This window comes from Mus caroli, chromosome 11, assembly GCF_900094665.2.
Source record: "Mus caroli chromosome 11, CAROLI_EIJ_v1.1, whole genome shotgun sequence".
Lineage (NCBI taxonomy): Eukaryota > Metazoa > Chordata > Mammalia > Rodentia > Muridae > Mus > Mus caroli.
The window spans coordinates 44,698,207-44,710,848 of NC_034580.1; the positions used below are offsets into that span (position 1 = coordinate 44,698,207).

General features: G+C 45.4%; 1 protein-coding gene across 2 annotated transcripts in view; it reads left to right on the forward strand.

Moving 5' to 3' along the window:
* Window positions 1-12,642, forward strand: part of Gfpt2 (glutamine-fructose-6-phosphate transaminase 2) — a 48,186-nt gene that overhangs the window by 18,747 nt on the left and 16,797 nt on the right. For both annotated transcript variants that reach the window (XM_021176431.2, XM_029483006.1), the window contains exons 5-9: window positions 1,351-1,409; window positions 2,057-2,191; window positions 5,681-5,742; window positions 8,973-9,052; window positions 9,529-9,646. In XM_021176431.2, coding sequence (XP_021032090.1) covers window positions 1,351-1,409; window positions 2,057-2,191; window positions 5,681-5,742; window positions 8,973-9,052; window positions 9,529-9,646 — 454 coding nt within the window. The remainder of the gene's footprint in view (window positions 1-1,350; window positions 1,410-2,056; window positions 2,192-5,680; window positions 5,743-8,972; window positions 9,053-9,528; window positions 9,647-12,642) is intronic.

A 12,642-nucleotide genomic window follows, 5' to 3' on the forward strand; every position in this document is an offset into this window, starting at 1 on the left:
GTGACACAGTCTTGCCTAGGATGCCTCCTTTATAGCCCATTAGAGCTTAGCGGGCTATAGGTTTAACTGCTGACCCTACAAAAGGCAAGAGAAATTGTTTTCACAAAGAAAATATGGACTGTAAGAAACGGGTAAGACTTAATTAAGATAAAAGAAAATGTGATAGGCTTAAGAAAATAATATAAAGAAACAATGTCATGATAGATGTGGAATAAAAAGAAGGAAAGAAAGGAGAATAATAGAGTCTATTAGTACAGACCCAATCTAAGGATGCCTGCTGCTTCCAAGGAGACATCAGAGCAAAGGAAACGGGATTTTTACAAAGGGCTGCAGAGTTGGCTCAGGTGGCAAAGAGCCTGACATACAAGCCCAAGGACTGGGACTGCATCCCAGCACCTATGTTGGGTGCTGCTGCACATGCTTGTAATCCCAGGGCTGGGAGACAGAGCCTTGAGGATCCCTCAAGCTCACTGGCCAGGCAGGCCAGCCAAGTCAATGAACTCTAGGTTCTGTGAAGGCCCCTGGCTCAAAAAACTAAGGTAGAGGGGCCTGCCAGATGCGTCAGCTTGCAAAAGCTCCCACTGTGAAATTCCGATGAGCCAAGTTCAAGCCCTGGAACATACATAAGGGTGGGAGGGAGAACCAACTCCAGATGGTTGTCCCCAATTTTCACACATATGTCATGGCCTGTACACATGCACTCCCAACACACACACACACACACACACACACACACACACACACACACACACACCATCTATAAACTTCCAATTTGTGACTCCCCTTTAAGAACTAAAGCTTAGTGCAGGAGAGATGAGTCGGCAGCTCAGAGCAAGAGCAGCAGCCACTCTTCCAGAGGACCCAGGTTCAATTCCCAGCACCTGCATAGCTGCTCAGAACTGGCTGATTCTAGTTCCAGGGCATCTGATGTTCTCTTTTGGCTTCCAGAGGCCCCAGGCATGCATGTGGTCCACAGATAGGCACGCAGGAAAAATACCCATACGCACAAAATAAAATGATTTATTTAAAAAGGAGAAAGAACTAAAGACGGTTGGGAATGTCTGGAAATATTTGTGGATAACGAGAGATTAATCCTTCATTTGACATAAATAATTGTGGAAGCTGGAAGCCTTTTTAATATCCAGTGGCAGAGTTCTATGCACGGTCAGGGGCTGGGTGCTCATCACTGACAGGTAAGCCCAAGTCACGGTAAACATCAGTCTTAAGCCCTGCAAATGGAACCCGATTACCACCCGTCTCGGGGAAGAGTTTCCAGTCTTCACTCCTGTAGCATCCAGCTTGAACTTCCTCGCAGTTCATTTTGAGCGCTCATTCCTCTTCTCCTTGCAGAATTTGTTGTCATCCACAACGGGATCATCACTAATTACAAGGATCTAAGGAAGTTTCTGGTAAGGGGCTTCCCCTCGGGCAAACCCAGTCTGATTCAGCCCCGATCATGCCCCTGACACTTTCACCTAGCCTGTTTCCCCTCAGTGACCAGCCCAGGAACTGAGTGAGACGCAAACCGGGCCATGTCACAACCCCTAGCGTGAGCCTTAGCCTCAGCTCAGCCACTGTGCTCAGACCTTGTCCGGGAGATAGCAGGGCGTTCGTGTTTATCTTGAGGGCTGCTGTGGTTTTAGAGAATCAAAATAACATGTGCTAGGTTTCACAGAGTAGCTTGTGCTATGTGACACACCGACTCCGACACCATGCGGACCGTGGGGTGGGGAGGCGGACGGTGAGTGTCTGCAGTATGGTGTGACTTGGGATGTGAGTGAGTCAACATATTTTATCATCATTGCTGCTGTGTTGCAATGTCCAGATTAACAGTGAAGACAGACTCCTGAGGAGGGATGGTCTCTGGGAATAAGAGGGTGACTCAGAGGTGTTTGGCTGCTGGCTTCTGGCAGACATTTCTTGTCCCTTCCCAGTTTTGCTTATTTGCCTTCAAGTTATGCCTTAAGTCATATCTTGAGGGACTAGAGGGAGTTGGCCCCACCAGCATTGCACAATGACCAAAATCTGTCACCCTGCGTGTAACCCCTTATTCCAGGAAAGCAAAGGCTACGAGTTTGAGTCAGAAACAGACACAGAGACCATCGCCAAGCTGATTAAATATGTGTTTGACAACAGAGAGACTGAGGACATAACGTTTTCCACATTGGTCGAAAGAGTCATTCAGCAGTTGGTGAGTTATGGGTCGCATCTGTCGAAACACACCTTTATTTTTCATAAGCACTTGTACAAATTTGCACAAGGTCCTGAGGGTGGAAGATAGTTCGTCCATAGCATGTACTTACGATGTTACATTCCTGTGGAATCTGGAGAAAGCCCGGCTTGGGGTCTGGGTATCAAAAAAAAAACGTTTACTTCATTTTAGCCCCGCTGAGATGGTGGTTGGCCTTCTAATCTATGATTTTTACAACCATGGGTTGTGCGCATGTGTGAACTTACCTGTCTCGGTTCATGGTGTCCTGTCTAAAGTTGAATCGTATGCATTGTTTTGTGCTAATCAGACGAATTAGACTGATATTGCAGACTTAGAATTGTAGTCTCTCTTTCTTGTCAGTAAAACAGTCAAGGGAAGAAATGTCCACAATTGATTACAGAATGGAAATGGTAAAGGAAGGGGGGAGGGAGGGAGGGAGGGAGGGAGGGAGGGAGGGAGGGAGGGAAGGGGATGTTCATTCATAGAGTACATGGGAATAGATTTCTAAGTTATGCAGAGTGCATAGAGACAGCTGTGGGACAAGAGATGTTCTTCGTTCCCAAAGAAGACTGTGGTTTTATGAGAGAGGGGACCAGAGCACAGGGAACTGTTGAAGGGAGTGGCCCAGGACAGTCAGCAAGAGAAACTAGTGGCACATGGAACAGTTAGATTCCAGAACAGCTACTCTCAAAGATGAATAGACACAGGGGCAGGGGTGTAGGGGTGGAGTCATCCAGGGGAACAGGCATGGGGGCTTAGAGGCTTGTCTGAGGAGGAAAACCGCTCTTAGAGGAGGCAGAGCAGGAGGCCTGTGTGAGATGGGAGGCAGCAAAGAGGCATCCATACATCTCAGAGCCCATCCCCAAGGAACCATGGCACCCAAGGCCACGGATCCTGGAGATAGTGTTCAATCTGGGACACACTGGATCAGAGACTACTGTGGTTTTAGATATGTCAGCCTTCAGTGAACACTTTCAGAGTTAATCTACTGCCAAAACCCTTTGATCTATGCCATCCTCTTTGGGGGGGAGGGTGTCCATAATTTAGAGGACCAATTTCTAAATCATAGCATCTTCTACAGTGTCATACCTTGATATGGAATACCAAGTACTAATTCCAGTATAGAACTGGTTCCAAGATCTTCACTAGATACCCAAATCAAGTTTCACATAAACTGTCATAGTATTTGTATGTAATGTGTGCTCATCCCCATGTGTGTTTTAATCATCTCTAGATTGTTTATAATACCTAGTACAATGGAACCATGTAGATAGTTGTTATGCTACATTGAATACTCCGGGGACCAGTGACAAGAACAAGTCTGTGCATGCTCACTGTCTTAGTTAGGGTTTTACTGCTGTGTACAGACACCGTGACCAAGGCAACTCTTATAGGGACAACATTTAATTGGGACTGGCTTACAGGTTCAGAGGTTCAGTCCATTATCATCAAGGTAGAAACATGGCAGCATCCAGGCAGGCACGGTGCAGGAGGAGCTGAGAGTTCTACATCTTCATCCAAAAGCTGCTACCAGAATACTGGCTTCCAGGCAGCTAGGATGAGGCTCTTAAAGCCACAGTGACATACCTACTCCAACAAGACCATGCCTACTCCAACAGGGCCACACCCTCTAATAGTGCCACTCCCTGGGTTGAGCATATACAAACTCTCACACTCATTCTGAATGCTCCACTCTAGACTAGATGCACAGCCCAGACCAGTAGCAATGGAACAAGTTTCCAGAGCTTTTTTTTTCCTTGTCTTTCTGATGCTGGAAAGCAAATCCGGAAGCTCACACATGCTCTGCAAGCTCTCCCTCACTGAGCCACACCCATATCGGCATCCATAGGTATGGAGGGTCAGTTGTACATAATGTACAGTATCCTGAATTTGTAAGGTACGGTAAACAGATGAGGTATTGCCACACAGTGTTTTCATCTTTAGTTTTTGTTTTGTGTTTGCTTCATTGCCATCCTAAGGATAGAACCCAGGGCCTGGCAGCACTCTGTGACTGAGCTACAACCCCTGCACTCTATAATTTTGAATTTTAGAAATCTCTTCCCCATAATGTTACCTTTAGATTTTTTGATTTTTTTTTCTTACCCAAAGCAATACGGAACTCTTTTTGACAGAGAGTAGGAAACATATTTCCGTTCTATCCTTCATTGCTATTATAAATTCAGCTAAGCAGGGATCCTATCATGACACCCAAGATCTGCCTAAAGCCCCTTCTTCCTAGGCAGCTTAACAACCCATTGAGACCCCGTGACATTATCCCTAGAACTCACTAATTCTGTGACTTAGTCCATGAATTGGCTGTACCACCCTGGCTGCACAGACTCTGAATTCCACCCAGTATTTCAGAGTCTGAGAATTTCACATGGAAATCCAGATTCATAACTTGTTGTACACAAGTGAGATCTTCCGAGGCCATGGCAAATTAGTTAGGTTGGTCAGAGTCAAGGGATAATTTTGTATGAAGAATTTCATACAATGGAAAAATGAAAACAGACATTTGGGGAGCTGGCGAGAAGAGTGGTTAAGATGACCTACTGATCTTACAGAGGATCCCGTTCAGTTTCCAGCACCCATGTTGAGGCTCACAATTGCCTGTCACTGCAGTTCCAAAAACTCTGTCGCCCTCTTAAGGCCTCTATGGACACTGCACACACATAGTACACATAAAGTCATGTAGGCAAATACACATGCATATCTCAGAAAAGGAATTTTTTTTGCAGCCCTGAATGTGGAAAGCTACAGTCTAGCTCTAACTTTGCACAAATAGCAAAGTGAGGCACAGGGGGCAAGTAGCAGTCACAGCCATAGAACTGATAAAAGAATTAACAAACTGAGAAGAGGATTAACCGTTGAATTATCTAGTTCTCCTGAGTGATCTAAAGTCCGGGCACCATTCTAAGCACTTACAGTGCTTTAGAATTGAACCTCAAAGTCATACAGATAGAATTGCTGTCCCCTCGATCACAGATAAGGAAAACGAGGCTTGAAGGTCACTGAAATGATTGCCCAACTAAAGGAACGGATAGATCCAGAACTGGATCCCAGTTTGAGCTCTGCTGATTAACCCCTTTGACTGCTCAGCTGATCCCTGCACAGGTCCCTTTCAGAGGCTCAGTGCAGGGTGTCTCCACCGTGGTTCTCACTCTCTGTGGTTCCAGCTGTACCACTCCAACCTGGGCATCTCTAACAGGAGTTCCTTGGGAGCCTGGACAAGCCACTGGCTTATTATGTTCACAGTGAAATTCATAAGCGCTAGACCTTTAGCACTTAAGCACGATGCCATCTGTCTGGCTTCCCCTCTGACCACAATCATCTTCCATAAGCTGCCCCTGCAATCCATACCTGCCATAAAGAGAGGCTGGAATGACCTACCTGGGCCAGTGGTCTGCAGTGGCTTGGCTAGTCAGGGTAAGGCACAGTCCTTTAAGACCTTTGTTGCTATGTTTTCAGGAAGGCGCCTTTGCACTGGTTTTCAAGAGTATTCACTACCCGGGAGAAGCTGTTGCCACGAGGTAAGGCTCTGATGGAAGCCCAGCTCTGAGGGGCCTTGGTGCTCTGTGGCTGCTGATTTTATGCTAAAGGCACAAAGAAACCATTCAGAAATATATACGTGGCCCCAAGAGACCTAGGCTGAGTGAGTGAGACTGTCCCTTGACAACTGTCACTATTATCTACCCAGAAAGTCAGATGAATTAATCATAACCCCTCCATCCCCAGGACCAGGTCTAATTTGACATTTGAAATGTAATTTCATAAAATCATAGAATAGAATTAAAAAATACCAGTTGGTCTCTATCAAATCTCGAAGCTCCCTTTAAAATCTCATAATGTGATATTTCTGTTTAAAATGAATGCGCAGTGAGGAAGCAATAAAGTTTGATTATTCTAAATTGGCTGTAACGGATGGTTGGAGCACCCAGGCCAACCCATGGGACATCTTAGGAGGTTTCTGCGTCTTAAAGGAGACGTGGTCTGAACACTAAGATCTAGGAGCCACTTACTCAGAAACCCAGGTAGCTTTAAACTCAATTATAATGCTTAAACTGTCATTATTGTGCGGGGGGAGAAAATTTGAGCTACCTCCTCCTCACTGGACCCAGGACAAGGTCTCTGATTAGCTTTAGACAAAACAAAATATTATAAAAAATAGTCAGAGCACTTCCAAAGCACCTTTTTCTTAGTCCTCCTGAACTTTGTCCCTTATCTCGAGAATGAGAAGAGGGGTGTACGTACAGCCCGAGTGCTCTTCATAAAATGTGTTCGGCGTTTTCTTCTCGTTAGTCAGTTAGACATCCTGGAGGAGAGCAGCACCTTAGTGTGAGCTACAGAAGCCCCGTCTCTAGCTCCAGGCAGTGTCAAGTGTGATGTCTACGGATTCTGCTATCAGTGGTCAAACAAGGTCCGAAAATACTCAGTGGAAAATTCCAGAAACTGACAATTCATAAGTTTAAGCTAACTTTTTGTTGTGATGTGCTGTTATAATTTCTTTTTTAATTTTGCTGTTGGTCTCTTAAATTGTCATAGGTGTGAATGTATATGAAGACCTTGTGTGTGTTGGCTTCACTATTTGTAGTTTCAGGCTTACACTAGAGGCTGTGTGTGTGTGTGTGTGTGCTTGTCTGTGGTGTGTGTATTCGTGCCAGTGTATGCGTGAGGGTGCATGTGTGCAGGTGTCTTCTCTTATGTGTATGAGTGTTTTGCTTGCACATATGTATGTGTACCACGTGTGTGCCTGCTATTCACAGAGGTCAGAAGAGGGAATTAGATCTCCTAGAACTGGAGTTATGGAGAGTCGTAGGGGTTCTGGGAACTAAACTCAGGTCCTATGCATGATCAGTAAGTGCTGTTAACCATGGAGCCATCACGCCAGCCCCTTCACCTTCATTTTTGAGACAAGTTGTCATTGAATCTGGAGCTCCCCCATTCAGCTAGGCCGTAGGCTGGTTGGCCAATGAATTCCGAGGAGCCACCTGTCTTGTCTTCTGGTCTTCCTGCCTTTCCTCCCCCACCCACACCCCCCCGCTGGGGTCACAGACATACGCACTACCTGTTTTAAGATTGGTTTTGGGGAGTCCAGTCTCAGGTCTTCCCAGCACTTGGACAGTTGAGCCATCTCCCTAGCTCTCTGTTGGTGGTGGTAAGACCGTACGTACCTTGCATGGACAGAGGGCAGTGAGAAACTACTGTCCTGGAATGTTGCATGTCTGCCTTCTAAGATACAGAGATCTAAATAGTGTGGATTATAAAAGTGATCTGCTTGTTGTTTGATGTAAGTGCTGTATACTCTATAAGACAAAGCAAAAAAAAAAATTGCATTTTGAAAGTAAGATGTCATTAAAGCCATGACATAATGCCTCCAACATGATTACCAAAAGCAATAGTAACCAGGGAAGTGCTTTGCTCAAGATTCTATCCCAAGGTACTCAGAGCCCGGTGCTGGTGAAAGAGGGGCACAAAGGAAGGAGGCCTTTGTCACTACTGTCATCCCCTGAAGACAGTTCTTCATAATATCACTGTTCCCTTCATGAAGAAACCCACTTTTGTACAGGTCAAAGATTCTAGGTTTCCCTTAGTGGAGTATTACTCAGTCCAGAGTTAGACCCTGCCTTTTGTAGCCCACAAAATAGAGTACATTCTTTCCTTGGTATCTCTGGAGTTCACAAACTAAACCCTGTCCAAGATACTGAGATCCTTGGACACTCGAGTTTCTTGTGTAAAATAGCATAGAGTGGTATTTGAGTATGACTTATATATTTTCTTCCATCATATCTAGATTGCTTTTGATACCTAATACAATGGAAATATCTTGTAAATAGTTGTCATATGTATTCCTTAGGGAATGACAGGCAGAACTCTGTACAGGTTGAGTACAAATGCAATTTCTTACATGTGTGTGGGTGTGTGGTGCATGTGTGTGCATGTGTGTATGTGTTATTACTAGGCATTGAACCTCACATCTTGCACACACAAGGCAAACACTGTGCAACTGAGCTAGATCCTAAGCCCTGTTTTATTTTGTTTTACCTATTTTTGTTGAGACATGAGCTTGCTGAGTTGTTCAGGCTGACCCTGAACTTAGTCTGTAGCCCAAATAGGAACATGCAATCCTTCTCTCTCAGCCTCCCCACGTTATAGGCCTGAGGGTTATAGGCCTGTGCCACCAACCTTGGCTCGTAGGAGTGTTTTCTATCTGCATTTTCAATTGCTGGTAGAATCTGTAAATGTCAACTGCATACACAAAACTCAGCTAGTCTGTTTCATGGAAGCAAAAGCTGAGCTCTGCAAAAGGAGGCACAAGACAGGGTTCCTCAGGCAAATGTAGGGTAGCAAATACTCCTGATCTGGGAGTTGACACACAGTAGGTGAAAGCTATGGTATCGAAACCTACAGTGCTTCCCCTGATGGTAAATTCCCAGCCCCTGAGACCTACCCATGTGGGTTCGCTGCTTGTGGGGATTTAGAGAACCAGGAGCCCAGAGCCTTATAATAGTGGGGAAAAGCATGCTACCAGGCTAATCGGTCAGATAGTTGGATGGCAACAGGTAAGTGAGCTGACATCTGCATGCCAGCCTATTGGTCCCTGCTCCAAAACCAGAGGATGTGATCTCAAGGTCAAGGTGTCCCTTCTGTGTGACCTAAACTTTCCCCGCTTCAGGGAAAAGACTGGATTTGGAGGGTACTTCTGGCCTGGGGTCTCAAAGGTGAGGGATCTCTTGACATCTTCTTCTTCTTCTTCTTACAGGAGAGGCAGCCCCTTGCTCATCGGGGTACGAAGCAAATACAAACTCTCCACAGAGCAGATCCCCGTCTTATATCCGACATGTGAGTTTCCTGAGGACATCACCAGTTGGCTGCAGGGTAGCTGTCCCCTTGCAGCAGGCTCTGCTTGGAGGCAGACATACCACCACCACCCACAACACTCTATCTTGAACCCAGCTGCCTCGTGGCTCCAGGTTTCAATGTCCATGCAATAGAGACTTAGCTCCATCTTTTTAAAAAGCCTCTCATTGTGAATATTCTGAGACCTGCACAGAAATAGAGAGCAGCTGGCGAGCACGGCATCCATGCCCTGATTTGAGTTCCTTTGGTTTGTTTTCATTTGCATTGCTTGCCCACTGTAGACATTTAAATGCTCTCTCAGCTCAGCTGAGCTATTTGGGAAGCTTTTGCGTGATTTGGCTGGCACAGCCGTAGCTAAAAATTGCAGATTGCTCCCACACGATATTCAAAAGAAGAAAGCGGGTTCCTTGCCACGTGTTATGCAAATAGGGCAGCCTACCCGTTCTTTTGTTTACTAGGCAATATCGAGAATGTGAAGAATATCTGCAAGACTAGGATGAAGAGACTGGACAGCTCCACCTGCCTGCACGCTGTGGGCGATAAAGCTGTGGAATTCTTCTTTGCTTCTGATGCAAGGTAGCTAAACATTTCCATTGTTTTCCTGGAATTAAAGAATAACTGTCTGGACCCTGTGTGTGTGTGTGTGCGCACGTGTGCGTGAGCATGAATGTAGAACACAGGACAATTTGCAGGCGTTGATTCTCTCCTTCTACCTCGTGGGGCCCAGGGACTGAACTTAGGTTGTCAGGCTTGGTGGCAAGCACCACCAAGCCATCTCGCCTGCCTAAGTACATACATTTTAGAGACCTGCAGGCATAGGAAGAGAATAATTCAGGTAGGGGAAGAGAGGGGAACAGAGAAGGGGGGTGAGCGAAAACTAGAGCGCTATTGTTGGAAACAGATTTGATAACCTGTGAGTGGTGCCTGGGCATTAGAATTTGCTGAAGTTTTTATTTCAAAGAAATGCTGGAAACCACTGAGCTCTTAGCCAGTGACACATGAAAGATGTTTCTGAAATTAGAAAAGGCATGAGAGCCTGAAGGAAGATGGAATGGTGTTCGAAGGCCATATAATTATACACTTTGAAAGCCAGCTGACACGCTGTGAGAACTAGCGCTGGCAGCTTCCCGGAGAATAAAGACATGGGAATTGTTTGCCCATGCAGCAGTCATTGACCCGACCCACCATCAGCTGCCCAGGCAGGGACCCCGCCTACCTTATTCCTTCTAGAAGCTTCTCAAATGACTAAGCACTGCAGAGCCTTAGCTAACATTTGATGAACAAGACAAAAAACAAGACTATTCACTACAGTGTCGGCAACCACATTTTAAGAAAAACCTCTCAGAATAAATTCAGTACAAATAAACCCAAATCAGAAAACTATACATGATTATAACAAGATGCAAGAATAGATTTGAAGAGAGATTCCATATTCTTTGGTAGAAAAACTTAACATTGCTTTAAAAAAATAGAATAAAGTGATTTCATTTTGAGATAGTCTCCTCATTCTGTAGCTCAAGCTGGTCTCAAACTCATGGCAATCCTCCTGCCTCAGTCCCTCAAATGATAGCAGATATGAATTACCATGCCAGCTTCGGAATTTGATTTCAAATTAGCAGTAAAGAATTGTTTTTAAGGGAGGTGAGAAGCCGGGCGTGGTGGCGCACGCCTTTAATCCCAGCACTCGGGAGGCAAAGGCAGGTGGATTTCTGAGTTCGAGGCCAGCCTGGTCTACAAAGTGAGTTCCAGGACAGCCAGGNGGCCAGCCTGGTCTACAAAGTGAGTTCCAGGACAGCCAGGGCTGTACAGAGAAACCCTGTCTCGAAAAACCAAAAAAAAAAAAAAAAAAAAAAAGGGAGGTGAGAGATGGCTCAGTGGTTAAGAGTATTGACTGCTCTTTCAGAGCTCTTGAGTTCAATTCTCAGCAACCACATGGTGGCTCACAACCATCTGTGATGAGATCCAATGCCCTCTTCTGGCGTATCCAAAGAGAGTGACACTCTGCTCACATACATAAAATAGATAAATCCAAGAAGAAGAGGAGAAGGAGGAGAAAGAGGAGAAGGAAGAAGAGGAAAAGGAGGAGAGGAGTTCCAGCACAGGCAGGCAGTTCTATGAGTTCAAGGCCAGCCTAGTCTGCAGAGCAAGTTCCAGGACAGTTAGACTAACCTGTCTCTAAAAACAGAACGACAAAACATGTATTATGTATATAATGCTGTGGTTGAAATCCTGTTTTTATAGATTTTTTTGGAACTTAAAATAATGGTTCTAAAGCTGGGCTGATGGTTCAATTGCTGAAGTGTTTCCTTTGCAAGTGTAAGGACCAGAGTTTGACCTCCTAGAACTCCCATAAGAAAGGTGACCTTGGTGGCATGCTCCTAGTGCTGGAGAGGCTGAGACAGACACATCCCCTGGGCTCACTACCTAACCAAACTGGCTTACTTGCAGACTCTCACATCAATTTGAGACCCTGTCTCAAAAACAAACCATACTAAAACCAACAACAAAGCAAAAAAGCCAAGGTGGGGGCTCAGTGAGAGAGAGAGAACCCTTCCTGGAAGAACCTGTACTCAATGTAAATAAAGCCAGGTGTGGCTGTTTGGGTACCTGTAACCCCAGCAGTGTGAGGGTGGGGGCAGGAGGATCCTTGGGGCTTGCTGGCTACCAGCCTAGCTCCAGGTTCTGTGAGAGCCCACTCTCAAGGGGATAAGGTTCAGACCGATAGAGCAGGACACCCAGACTTTATATGTGCACAGGAATGTGCACTTGAACACACAAATGCACATACAACTTACACACATATACAAAAGGTAGGTGGCACCTGAACTGTGGTACCCAAGGCTGTCCTCTGGTTTCCATATTCTCTCTCTCTCTCTCTCTCTCTCTCTCTCTCTCTCTCTCTCTCTCTCTCTCTCTCTCTCTTAGCTTATGGTTCTGGAGATGGGGAAGCCCAAGGGTATACCCCTGGCATCTGGTGAAGGTGTCACAAGACAGTTAATTTTTATAACAACGCCTGTTCCGTTATAACCTCTGAATTCATGAATGGTCCCGTCATCTGATCAACCCCACCTGCAAATAATGTCACCACATGAATTTTGGGTATACCGGTATACACAGAAAACAAAAACCCTCCAAAGACCTGAAAACAAATGTAGATCTCTTGGGGCAAGAGCAGCAAGTTCTATTATAGACCCAGTGCCCTGCTCCAGCCTGGGTAATGGTACAGTGGCCAGCTCCTGTTTTACAGAGTAGGAACCCGGGACAGAGTTCAGAGAGGTTATTTAAGTATTCTTGGGGCCTAGGACTAATACAAGATAAAGGTGAGCTGGATCCTGAGCTAAGGGTCCTAATGGCTGTTAATAGATTACTATTTGTTTTTGTAGGGTAAGATCATTATTGCATTTAAATACATAAAAAAAATTTCCCTCTAGGATCTGACCAGACTCCTGTCTTCTCAGAGCCATAGAACTGAAGTATCTCTTTGAGTCTGTGTTTTTCTCCAAAGGTGTGTGTGTATGTGTGTGTGTGTGTGTGTGTGTGTGTGTGTGTGTGTGTGCGTATGTGTGAGAGAG